At 42.2% G+C, this 13,199-nt stretch overlaps 1 protein-coding gene across 3 annotated transcripts in view; it reads right to left on the bottom strand.

Annotated features, from left to right (window-relative positions):
• Nucleotides 1-13,199, bottom strand: part of SLC36A4 (solute carrier family 36 member 4) — a 60,760-nt gene that overhangs the window by 36,473 nt on the left and 11,088 nt on the right. For all 3 annotated transcript variants that reach the window (XM_088140566.1, XM_088140567.1, XM_088140565.1), the window contains 5 exons: nucleotides 10,194-10,311; nucleotides 9,992-10,082; nucleotides 8,442-8,530; nucleotides 4,706-4,801; nucleotides 3,121-3,205 (listed from right to left, as the gene is read on the bottom strand). In XM_088140566.1, coding sequence (XP_087996692.1) covers nucleotides 3,121-3,205; nucleotides 4,706-4,801; nucleotides 8,442-8,530; nucleotides 9,992-10,082; nucleotides 10,194-10,300 — 468 coding nt within the window. In that variant the 5' untranslated portion in view covers nucleotides 10,301-10,311. The remainder of the gene's footprint in view (nucleotides 1-3,120; nucleotides 3,206-4,705; nucleotides 4,802-8,441; nucleotides 8,531-9,991; nucleotides 10,083-10,193; nucleotides 10,312-13,199) is intronic.

Raw genomic sequence — 13,199 nt, forward strand, 5'->3', positions numbered from 1 at the left:
TCCAAGGTCATCAGGTGGCTTTAGCCGGCCTGCTCCTTTCCATTGCTCTACCATTCTCCATGATTATGCCCTGTACAAGCCATCATACATGACAATCCTCCACACCAGCCTATTTGATTTCCTTTATTTTTTGCAAGGACCATCAAGAATGGACAGAGTTTGCTTTCTCAACACAAAGCAAAGTTGAAAAGGAGAACCACTCCAATTTAACAAGTAGTTGCTTTAAGGCCATTGGGGGGGAAAATACTGATGAAGTTAAATGAGAGGAAACAAATGCTATTTGTAACATCAGGGAAGCTGCATACAAAGTTAAACCATACCACCTGTTTCAATGTACAGAAAAAGAACGCAAGATTGAAATTATATGGTGAGAGAAGCTGCTATGGAATAAGATGTTGCATCCTGCAGTTCTCCAAGCACTCAATGGATCATAGAAGACCTCCCCTCAAGCACTCAGGCTGATATAATATTTTCTCTTTTGTTTGAAGCAGACTTTGTCATTACATATTCACACAAGAGACTACAGTTTGAGCAATGTGCCCAGGTTAAGATTGCAAGCCAATGTTAATAGCATAGCACATTATGACTGGAAATCAATTCATAATTCTCTCTAAACCATGACTTGGAAAGCTGCCTGAATGTAACCAATGTTACCCAAAGAGAATACCAGGATAAATCTAATCCTTGGTGTAATACAAACTCTGGCACAGTGATTAAACAACTGAGTCAAAGAAACTAGATGGATTTTGTAATAGGATGAAAATAATCAGACCAATTAAAACCAACCAATGGTGAATTCATGCTATCTATTAGTGAAATCTCAGTATGTGCATTATAGAGGTGGGGACAGCAGCTCAGCATTTGAACCAGAGGAAGGATTTAGGAAAGTCAGAGGCAGGTGAATGCTTCAGTCTGTATAAAATTCCACAGAACCCATGGTAAGCAGAATGAGGAAAGCATGGCCTAGATATATTGCCCCAACTGGGCAACACATAGAAACCTTGCCTGATCATTGGATGGGAAGCTACTAGGAAGTCCCACTAGAGGCTAGATTGGGAAATGGGGGCGGGGGGGCTCAAAAAGGCAATGTATATTTAAAAAGCAGGAAACAGTAAAAGCAAGGGTACCAAATGCAGACGTTCCCTCAAACAGCCAAGCGCCATGTCATGAAGGACTTTAACAAGCACCTTGAATGGCAGCCAGTGATGTCATGTGGTTATACCGAGGCATGGCCAATTACTGCCTGCAACCCTGCATTCTGGACCAGCTGTAGCCACATAGAGCACGCTGCAATGGTCCCCTCGTGAGGTAATTAGGGCACGAGTGACTGTCTGAAGGGCCTCCCAATCTAGGAACAGGCACAACTGGCACACATATGAATCTGTGCGAAGTCCCTCCCCTCTTAACCACAACTACCACTCCCATCCCCCCAAAAGAACCTGAAATCTCTGTTTTTCAAGCTTTAAGGAGCTTTAAGAGTAGAAATGGGATCAAGAGGCTTCTGGGAGACAAGCATTCCCATTCTAACCCTTAAGCCTTGGTAATCCTGAAAACAGTTCAAAACTGGCTCTAAAATAGCAATTTCAGACAACAATAATGGGCCAAAAATATTTGATCCTAATTCTTCCAATGTTGTCATCCAAGGAATTTCCAACCGGTATGGGCTGTAGAAAAGCTAGCTGAGGATTATGAGATCTGAGGTTGGGTTCACCTTCTAGGTACCATCCTGAGCAAAATTACTCTAGGAATATGGAATATCATTGCTGAAGCCCTCTAGCAATGATATTCCATATTCATAGAATAGTTTTGCCAGGATGGATTTGAACGAAAACTTTCTATGTTATATTTAAAGTCAGAGTGAAAAAAATCAGGCCATCCTAAATGTCCTATCTAGATATGTTTAGAAAACCCTCCAGATATGTTTAATCCAAGCATTTACAGGTAGTTCTCAACTTACAACCATTCATTTAACAACTGTTCAAAGTTACAATAGCACTGAAAAAAGTGACCTACGACCGGTCCTTGCACTTACAACCATCACAGCATCTCTGTGGTCACATGATCAAAATTGGGGTGCTTGGCAACTGGCATGTATTTATCATGATCCCAGGGTCATGCGATTGCCATTTGCAACCTTCCTAGGGGGTTTCCAACAAGCAAAGTCAATGTGGGAAGCTGGATTTGCTTAATGACTACATGATTTGCTTAATGACCATAGCAAAAAGTTCATAAAATCAGGCACGACACACTTAACGACCACATTGCTTAGCGATGGAAGTTCCGGTCCCAAATGTGGTCATAAGTCGAGGACTCCCTGTAAAGCTTTACAAGTGAAAGCCAACAACCACCTCCCTGAATTATAAAACTGTATAGTTGCAGGGAACTACAAGTATCATCTAGTCCAACACTCTGCAGGGCAGAGGAAACCAATTACACAATCCAAGAGAGGTGGCTGTCCAGCCTGTACTAAAAAAACTCCCACAGATCAAGAACCCACAGCCTCCATAAGCTGACCATTTCCCCAGAAAGTTTTTCCTTATATTTAAATACAATCTAAGTAGCTGCAGCTTGGACTCATTAGTTCTGGTCCCGGTTTCCTGTAGCCACAGAGAACAGTTCTTGGCCATCTTCCCCACAGCTTCTCTTCATATACCTAAACACAGCTATCATGTCTGCCCTCAGCACCTTTTCACATTAAACATCCCAAATTCCTTCAGTGTCCCCTCCTAGGCCATGTCCCCAAGTCCCTGTACCATTTTTGTTACCTCTTCTGAACTTCCTCTAACTGTCAACATCCTTCTGGAAACGGGATGCCCAGAATAGCACATAAGTGCTCCAAGTATGGTCTTTTGGGCATCCAAGAAATAAGGGAATCAATCAGAACCATAATGCACCTTTTAGCAGTTGGGCTATTCCTTTCTATGGAAGCAAGAGCAGTCTTTTGAAGAGCAGTCAAGGGCATTTAGAGTGGAATGTCATAGCTTGATCATGAAGAGGAACCACAGATGAGATGCACAGGCACGCACAAAGGGTTTAAACAGGGAAAACATGGCTGTCATGCCAGAAGAGAAAAAGGGCAAGAACACAGCACACATCCAAACAATTTTTTGTTGTACTTACTTGTTTCATATTTTCAGCTAAGAATACAAAATAAACGCTACAAAAGCCCAACTGGGTAATCACAAGGAAGAAGTCAACAATATATCTATGAGGACATAATGAGAAGAAAAATAAACATGTAAGTTAGCTGTTGCTTGCAATGCAGAAAAGCAGTGATAATGAAAATACATCAAATGCATCAGAGGGAGGGGTGCACCGAGAAGGTAATTCTGCGAGACAGGAATTTATTTGTTTTAATAGCATCTACAGGTTTATATCTCCAGCGGATTAATTAATAATCTTCTTTAGATGCCCTGGTTTCATCCTGCACTAGGTTAGCAGACTCATGTAAGCTGTTCTAACCAAACTGAAATGGTTTGTATTTTAAAGGCAGTATTTTAATTGGAATTTTGATTTTCTGCTGCTAACCAAACTGGGCTGTTTTCCATTCATTTTTAAGCTGTTTAATCCCCCTACCCAAGGGCTGCTGACTGGAGGATCAGACTGGCCAACGGCATCATAATTACACTACAGTAGACAGAGTCAAAATTTCACAGGGTTGGAGCAAAACGGATTCTTCAACCCTGGCAAAACTCTTGGAAGATACAACAGGGGCCCTGGGATGCTGAACTTGGCTTGTGGGTTGTCCACCCCATGCTAAGCCATCGTGCGCATAAGTGGCTTAATTTTGGTTCACTGTGACATGTGATTTGTGAATTTTGGTTTGCGAACTATGAGCACAGAAGTGGCAGGATTCATACCTTCTTAATCAGCAAACTTAAACAAAAAGCTAAGATTAAACAAAGCCTATTTATTTATTTATGTATTCGATATATCTCCGCCCATCTCCCCCTAATAGGGGACTCTGGGCAGCTCACAAAATCCATTAAAACAATAAATATATACAACATAAAAACTATACAAAACATTACCAAAAAGAAAAAGTCCAAGGGGCTGATGTCTTGTCTTCCCTTTCTCTCACATTCCAAAGTTATACCATTTGATGATTAGGGCAGACTAAATATACCCAACTAGCAATGCTGCTAACGGTCACATCCCTTCTGCTGGATCTTAATCAGTTTGTGTTCACAGCTTACTGATTAGGCTTATACACTGCAGTAGGCCATACTTGCTTGAATAAATTAGACTCACACAACCAGAAGATAGCACCTGTTTCCAGGTGGCACTTTATTTATTTTTATATTTTCAGCCTCAAGGGGTGCAGAGAGGTTGTTTAGTGACAGAGAAATGCTACAGAGCAGGGGTAGGGAAAAGGAGAATATTTATGGTCTAAATTCCCAACATGACATCGTCCAGTTGTGTCAGACCTGCAGCACTTAAGCCTTCTGAGAGAGGGCATAACGGATCATCCTGATTATGGCAATGGAGCAGGAATTTTCCCTTCCAGACAGGGGGGCTTTCTGGGCAGGCCCACCCATTCTGCTCTGTTATTGTGCAACCAGCAATACTTGGTTGAAGTATTGAGACTGGGGGGTTTTCTGGCCAGGCCAACCCATTCTGCTCTGTTACTGTGGAACCAGCAACCTACAGGCTACTTAATTCTCTGCATTAAAAATAACTGACTTCATGCAAAAATAATTCTTACCTTCCCCAAGATGATCGTTTCTGTAATAAGTTAATGGGACATGTCTCCATGGCATGGCTAACTGTGTCACTATACCCTAAGAAAGGTATTTTCAATCTATCAAGAATGAAAAAAAGCAATTATTTCCCCTCCAATTGAAAAAGACTTAGTTGTGCCTTTGTTTACCGCTACAATTTTTCAGAGATTCTGAGCAGCTCACAGGATTAATATAAAAAGATTAAAAACAAAAATGTACTAAGAGGGAGAAGTCTGGCTATCCAGGAGTAAGCTGGACCAAGAGAGGGGGGCCATCAGCAGAAAGGCTTGATGCCAGAGTCCCTGAACATAGCATTCCCTAACCAGACCTCTCTCCCAGATTTTATTCAATGCAGAGAAGACAGTCCCAGACATAACCAGGCCCTGATCCATGTAGGATTTGAAATAGCAACCAGAACTTTGAATTGCACTTGGAAGCCAACTGGCAGCACCACAGCTCCAGTACTAGTGGTACTACATGGGCAAGCCTCAGTGCACCCATAAGTATCTGGGCCACTGCATGTTGCACCAGCAGAATCTTCCAGATAGTCTTCAAGGGTTGCTCCTTGTAGACTAAGTTTCAGTAATCCAGCTGTAAGGTTACAAAGGTATATGCAACTGTGAGTAAAGCCTCTTGATCTAGGGATGTCCACTACTGACACACATGGTGAAATTGCACAAAGGGCCTCTTGGCCATGGCCTCCATCTGCTGTCCAAGCAGGAGCCTTAAGTGCAGAAGGACCTCCTGGTTGCGGGCCAGCTCTGCCTGGGAAAGTACTATCCCATCCAGAATTACAGATGGACTATCTCGGGACTCAACTGGCTTTCGAATCCACAACTACTCTGTCTTGGTAGAATTCAGTCTAAGCCTATTTCTCCCCATCCCAATCTCCATGCAATGGGTGAAGCTATATAACTGGATATCATTAGCATATTGATGATACCTCACCCCACACTGGCAGATAACCTCTCCCAGTGGCTTCTCATAGATGTTAAACAGTACAGGAAAGAGGACCAAGCTCTGCAACTCCCCATAATAAAGTGGATGAGACCTTGACCTCTTCCTGCCCACCACCACCACCTAGGGTCCCCCACTCCAAACCCTCACACAGTCCAGGAGGATACCATGGTTAATGGTATTGAAGGCCACCAAGAGGTCTAGCAGAACCAGGATAGTCACATTCCCTCTACCTTAGTTTTGCCAAAGGTCATCAACAAGATGATCAATGGGGTTTTAGTCCCATAACCCGGGCCAGAATCCTGACTCAAAATGGTCCAGATAATTCATTTAATCCAGGGCTCTCTCCAACTGTGGTCCAACCACCTTCTCAGTAACTTTCCCTAAAAAGGGATGGCTGGAAACCAGTTTATAGTTATTCAAAACAGCTGGGTTTAATTATGGTTTCTTGAGGAGGGGATGCATCATCTCTTCACTCAAGGATGTATATAGACAGAGGGGGTTGTTTGCTTCAAAAATCCCATAAAGTAGAATTGACTGACAAAATTTCAAAGTAAGCCATTAAGAGCAAGAGAGATGTGGTGGCTGGATAAAGTTAAACCATTATTAAACTTTTGGAGAAAATACAAGCTTCCTCCTGAGAGTAGACATAGTTTCATAGAAAAAGAAAAACAGAGTCCAGAAAAAGTTAAGCATGCAATACTCATATTTAACATGGTAATCAAGCACAAGGTGATCAGGAATTCCATGCAAGTAAGTGAACAGACTGGAGGAAAAGGGACAGAACCCTGAACTTCTTTTGCCAGCCTGCATGGTTTCTGTATTAGCAAATCCCAGAGGGGAAAATGTTTCCTCTCCTACAGCCAGCACAAAAATATGGCATGCACGCTGACTCCATTAATCCACATAGTACAGAGCAAAGCAAAACAATATACAGTCAGGTCCAGAAATATTGGGACATCGACACAATTCTAACATCTTTGGCTCTATACACCACCACAATGGATTTGGAATGAAACAAACACAATGTGCTTTAACTGCAGACTGTCAGCTTTAATTTGAGGGTATGTACATCCAACTCAGGTGAACGGTGTAGGAATTACAACAGTTTGCATATGTGCCTCCCACTTGTCAAGGGACCAAAAGTAATGGGACAGAATAATAATCATAAATCAAACTTTCCCTTTTTAATACTTGGTTGCAAATCCGTTGCAGTCAATCACAGCCTGAAGCCTGGAACGCACAGACATCACCAGATGCTGGGTTTCATCCCTGGTGATGCTCTGCCAGGCCTCTACTGCAACTGTCTTCAGTTCCTGCTTGTTCTTGGGGCATTTTCCCTTCAGTTTTGTCTTCAGCAAGTGAAATGCATGCTCAATGGGATTCAGGTCAGGTGATTGACTTGGCCATTGCATAACATTCCACTTCTGTCCCTTCAAACACTCTTTGGTTGCTTTTGCAGTATGCTTTGGGTCATTGTCCATCTGTACTGTGAAGCACCGTCCAATGGGTTCTGCAGCATTTGGCTGAATGTGAGCAGATAATATTGCCCGAAACACTGCGGAATTCATCCTGCTGCTTTTGTCAGCAGTCACATCATCAATAAATACAAGAGAACCAGTTCCATTGGGAGCCATACATGCCCACGCCATGACACTACCACCACCATGCTTCACTGATGAGGTGGTATGCTTAGGATCATGAGCAGTTCCTTTCCTTCTCCATACTCTTCTCTTCCCATCACTGTGGTACAAGTTGATCTTGGTCTCATCTGTCCATAGGATGTTGTTCCAGAACTGTGAAGGCTTTTTTAGATGTCGTTTGGCAAACTCTAATCTGGCCTTCCTGTTTTTGAGGCTCACCAATGGTTTACATCTTGTGGTGAACCCTCTGTATTCACTCTGGTGAAATCTTCTTTTGATTGTTGACTTTGACACACATACACCTACCTCCTGGAGAGTGTTCTTGATCTGGCCAACTGTTGTGAAGGGTGTTTTCTTCACCAGGGAAAGGATTCTTTGGTCATCCACCACAGTTGTTTTCCGTTGTTTCCTGGGTCTTTGGGTGTTGCTGAGCTCACCGGTGCGTTCCTTCTTTTTGAGAATGTTCCAGACATTTGTTTTGGCCACACCTAATGTTCTTGCTATCTCTCTGATGGGTTTGTTTTGTTTCTTCAGCCTAATGATGGCTTGCTTCACTGATAGTGACAGCTCTTTGGATCTCATCTTGAGAGTTGACAGCAACAGATTCCAAATGCAAATAGCACACTTGAAATGAACTCTGGGCCTTTTATCTGCACATTGTAATTGGGGTACTGAGGGAATATCACACACCTGGCCATGGAACAGCTGAGAAGCCAATTGTCCCATTACTTTTGGTCCCTTAACAAGTGGGGGGCACATATGCAAACTGTTGTAATTCCTACACTGTTCACCTGAGTTGGATGTACATACCCTCAAATTAAAGCTGACAGTCTGCAGTTAAGGCACATTGTGTTTGTTTCATTCCAAATCCATTGTGGTGGTGTATAGAGCCAAAGATGTTAGAATTGTGTTGATGTCCCAATATTTCTGGACCTGACTGTAAAACCAAACCAAACCACAAATTTAACCTGCTGGGAGCCTAGATTTTTTCATGCTGGCTGCAAGAAAGGGTCTACCCCTAAACTTTGATATCCTACATAGAAATATGGGTAATAACATTTGGCAGACTTATTTCCAGGGCAGAAGTGACATCAACAAACTGAGTTAGTTCCATACTAACCTGATGGATAGATACTGGCTGCATCGTACCAAAATGTGCATGCAGTGAACTGATATAATCCCAATGAAGAAAAGACTGATTGGTCCAAGCTGCATGGAAGAAGGAACAAAGATAGTAACTAATTTACAAAGGGTAAAATGCCTCCCCCTTTCTGTACTGATGAGCAGAAAGTAGATCAGGATCTCCTGCAAGATTTGCAGCATATCAGAAAGGATGTCCAACTCTTAATGGTTTAACAATACAAATAAAATAAGGCTTTGGTCATCTCTGCTAGGCTCCTAAAAATACAAAAGCTTGGATTTGTACATGAAAAGCTTGGATTTGTACATCATTCCAATTCAGGATGAGAAAAAATAACCAACAAATCTTGTCCCCAATTCCACATCTGTTCCTGAGTCCCTACTCCAGTTGATGTATTTTGGAGTTCTAGTGGCAAACACATTCAAGGAAACAAGTCTCAAGCTTGTCTGCTTTGCTGCATCTCAAAACCCAGTGGAAATTACAGTGAAGCCTTGATTATCTGGACCTCAATATAATGGGCTTTGCACCCAACAGACCAGATTTATATCATTTGCCTGTAGCCCGAGAGCTAGACAATAAGTAAAGGAATTAAAAAGCTGATGCATCTCAGAAAAAGCTGTTAAGCTAGAATTACAAGATGTAAAGGAAACAGGATACTCAGATGGTAAGATATACAGAAGTAGACTGATGGAAGTGATAAAGCAGCACTTTATTTGACTGATGTCCAGGATTAGAGTTTAACCAGCTTTTAAGCAGCTCAGGTAATAGAAGGAGGGATAGAATGAGAGATAATTTAGAAACATATAAAAACTCCAGATTTGGGTATGATAAGGCAAAGGAAGAAGAGAGGGAAAAAGGAAAGGAAGATGATTAAGAACCAGCAGAGCTGCCCCCCCCCCCCCCCACACACACACACTTCTACTGGGAAAGAGACAATTCCAGGGTCAGCAAGAGGTAAAGGGAGACAGCATTTCTGCACATTTTGCCTACATGGAATCCACTCCCTGGAGCTAACAAGAGGAGAGATGGAGCTTGAGGGAACACAAAAGAGGATCTTTGGGTGGGGTGGGGAGGTAACATGGATGTAGAAACACACAATATGCTAAACCTGGGAGACCAAATCACCATGGGGTGTGGGTGTGTGATATGGTGACCAGATTGCTTACAGAAGTCTCAACTTAGATTTTTAACTGACTTGGATTATGTGCTATGTTTTTATCTTTCTTCACCACCCAGAGTTCCACTGGTTAGATGGGCGGCCATATACATTTGACAGACAGACAGACAGACAGATATTCTTGTCACATAATAAGCTATACCCAAAGAAATAAATCATATTCTGGCTTCATATAATGGCCAGGTTCACAGAATATGGAAAGACACTGGCAGGTTCCCACAACATGCTGAGTCTCTCAGAGTACCCAACTAGTCTCATGTATTGTGCGAACCCAGCCACTTTGTTGCAGGCATCAACAGCAAACTCTAAACAGCTTATTCTCCTCCACAGCTAGGGTCTGACTAACACTTACCAGAATGCCTGCATTTTTCATTGCAAGCGGGAGGCCCAGAAGTCCCGTCCCAATGTTCCCCTTAAGGAGGTGAGTGAGCGTTTGGACAAATCTGAAAATGCAAAGAAAAGCACAATATATCAGGGGGTAAATCATGTCTATCCTTATGGAAGTCTGGAAAGGGCTGAAAGACATCGTAAATATGTGGGAATACAGTACATACGTAATGGGCTCCTGACTATCAAGCTGATATTTCTTCTCTGCCGGCAGTAATTCTGTTTCATTTTCATCATCAGTGTCTGAACTCTGTTCTTCTATTAAAGGCTTCATTACTTCCAGGTCTATTTTAAAACATAACATTCTCTATTACTGAATATAGTACCTAAGAATATCTTCAGATCACCATCAGTTTTCTTATTAGAACATTAATACAAGTCATCATTATAAAATCATTGTAACATTATAAAGCCCACATACTTCCCTTGTTAATTCTGCTTTGAAGCGCTATTTCCTAATCAAGTTTAATTTATTTTGTATCAGTGCTATGGAGTTTCCTCTTTATGTTCCCCTAAAGTCAATGAAGCAATTGATTTTGGTTCATAGAGCAACAGATGAAGTGGGAAACTCCTATCATTTGCAGGATTTACAACTAAAATTTGGGTGATTTAGATTCCCTAGATGCTAAAAGACAGTTGAAGGTATATTAACCTAATTCCTTACTGAGGAATAGAGTTTGGGTTTGGGGGTGGGGGTTGTGCCTTCAAATCAGTCTTGACTCCAGGCAAGTGCCTGGATGAGTCCCCACAGCTTTCCTGGCAACATTTTCGGAAGTCGTTTGCCATTGCCTCCTTCCTAGGGCTGAGAGAGAATGACTGGCCCAAAGTCACCCAGCTGGCTTTGTGTCTAAGACAGGACTAGAACTCACAGTCTCCCGGTTTCTAGCCTGGTGCCTTAACCACTACACCAAACTGGCTGTTAAGGAAAAGTTTAGTCAGAATTATTTTCCAAGATTTGCACATCCAGGAAATATTATTTTACACTCACTGCAATCAAAACAGACTCTCTGCAGTTTACAGAAGAGCAACACAAAGCAAGGCATAGGAGTTGAAGGAGCCACAACTAAAAGCAGTAAAATCAATAATACCAATAAATCAAAATCAATAATCACAATGAGCAATCTTGGGCATCCTATCATTCATCATAAGCTTCCAATTAGCAAAGTTTCTAATTTCCAATAAAATCTATTCCCTAACATAGCTGCCGCCACGAAAAAGCAGCACATACTTGAAGAAAACGGAGAACTGCTAACTTTTAAAACTTTTTTTGCAGTTCAAAGTGAGGGCGATTAATTACAGAGGCCGAAAAGGGATCCAGGCATTGGGGAAGGGGTGGGAAGTCAATTACATGAGCCTGTCTCAACCCCTTTAACCAGTGTTATCCAAACTTGGCCACTTTAAGATGAGTGGACTTCAACTCCCAGAATTCCCCAGCCATTCTGGGAGTTGAAGTCCACTCATCTTAAAGTGGCCAAGTTTGGACAACACTGCCTTTAACCATCTTCACTTGTGGGAAAGGGTAGAGACAGAAACAGGAGAAACACACATGGATTATATGTATGCCTTCTTCAATTTGAAGATTCCCTTCAAAAACTAACAGAGGGAATTTGTTTGATTAAATAATCAATGTATTAATACAAGAGAAATATAACCAATCCAAGCAATACGATCACATCAGAGGGGGTTGAGAATGAAAACCTTTTCTCAGGCTAAAAGATTATAAAGTGTTTTTAATTCATACAGGCAGTCCTTCCTTAACAACCACAATTTTGTTTAGTCGTTAAGTCGTGTCCGACTCTTCGTGACCCCATGAACCATATTGCGCCAGGCCTTCCTGTCCTTCACTGCCTCCCTGAGTTTGCTCAGTTTCATGCTCATTGCTTCAGTGATGCTATCTAACCATCTCATCCTCTGCCGTCCTCTTCTCCTTTTGCCTTCAATCTTTCCCAGCATCAGGGTCTTCTCCAAAGAGATCTCTCTTCGCATTAGGTGACCAAAATATCTGAGCTTGAGCTTCATTATCGATCCTTCCAATGAGCAATCAGGGTTGATTTCCTTTAAGATTGACTGGTTTGACCTCCTAGCAGTCCAGGGGACTCTCAAGAGTCTTCTCCAGCACCACAGTTCAAAGGCATCAATTCTTCGGCGCTCGGCCTTTTTATGGTCCAGCTCTCACAGCCATACATTACTACTGGAAAAACCATAGCTTTGACTATGCGGATCTTTGTCGGCAAGGTGACGTCTCTGCTTTTTAATATGCTATCTAGGCTTGCCATAGCTTTCCTCCCAAGGAGCAAGCGTCTTTTAATTTCATGGCTGCAGTCTCCATCTGCGGTGATCTTGGAGCCCAAATAAATGAAGTCTGTTACTGCTTCTATTTCTACCCCTTCTATTTGCCAGGAATTGATGGGTCCAGATGCCATGATCTTAGTTTTTTTAATGTTGAGTTTCAAGCCAGCTTTTGCACTCTCCTCTTTCACCCTCATCAAGAGGCTCTTTAGTTCTTCTTCACTTTCTGCCATTAGGGTGGTATCGTACGCATATCTGAGGTTGTTGATGATTCTCCCTGCAATCTTAATTCCGGCTTGTGATTCTTCCAGCCTGGCATTTCTCATGATGTACTCTGCATATAGGTTAAATAAGCAGGGTGACAGTATACAGCCTTGTCGTACACCTTTCCCTATTTTGAACCAATCGGTTGTTCCATGACCGGTTCTAACTGTTGCTTCTTGGCCCGCATACAGATTTCTCAGGAGACAGGTAAGGTGGTCTGGTATTCCCATCTCTTTAAGAATTTGCCACAGTTTGTTGTGATCCACACAATCAAAGGCTTTTGCATAGTCAATGAAGCAGAAGTAGATATTTTTCTGGAACTCTCGTGCTTTCTCCATGATCCAGCGAATGTTGGCGATTTGATCTCTAGTTCCTCTGCCTCTTCGAAACCCAGCTTGTACATCCGGTAGTTCTCGGTTCATGTATTGCTGAAGCCTAGCTTGTAGGATTTTGAGCATAACCTTGCTAGCATGTGAAATGAGTGCAATTGTGCGATAGTTTGAGCATTCTTTGGCGTTGCCCTTCTTTGGAATTGGAACGTAAACTGACCTTTTCCAATCCCGTGGCCACTGTTGCGTTTTCCAAACTTGCTGGCATATTGAGTGCAGCACTTTAACACC

This window comes from Python bivittatus, unplaced genomic scaffold, assembly GCF_059951505.1.
Source record: "Python bivittatus isolate LINGU-HERP-01145 unplaced genomic scaffold, Pbiv_v1 ctg000340_np1212, whole genome shotgun sequence".
Classification (NCBI taxonomy): domain Eukaryota; kingdom Metazoa; phylum Chordata; class Lepidosauria; order Squamata; family Pythonidae; genus Python; species Python bivittatus.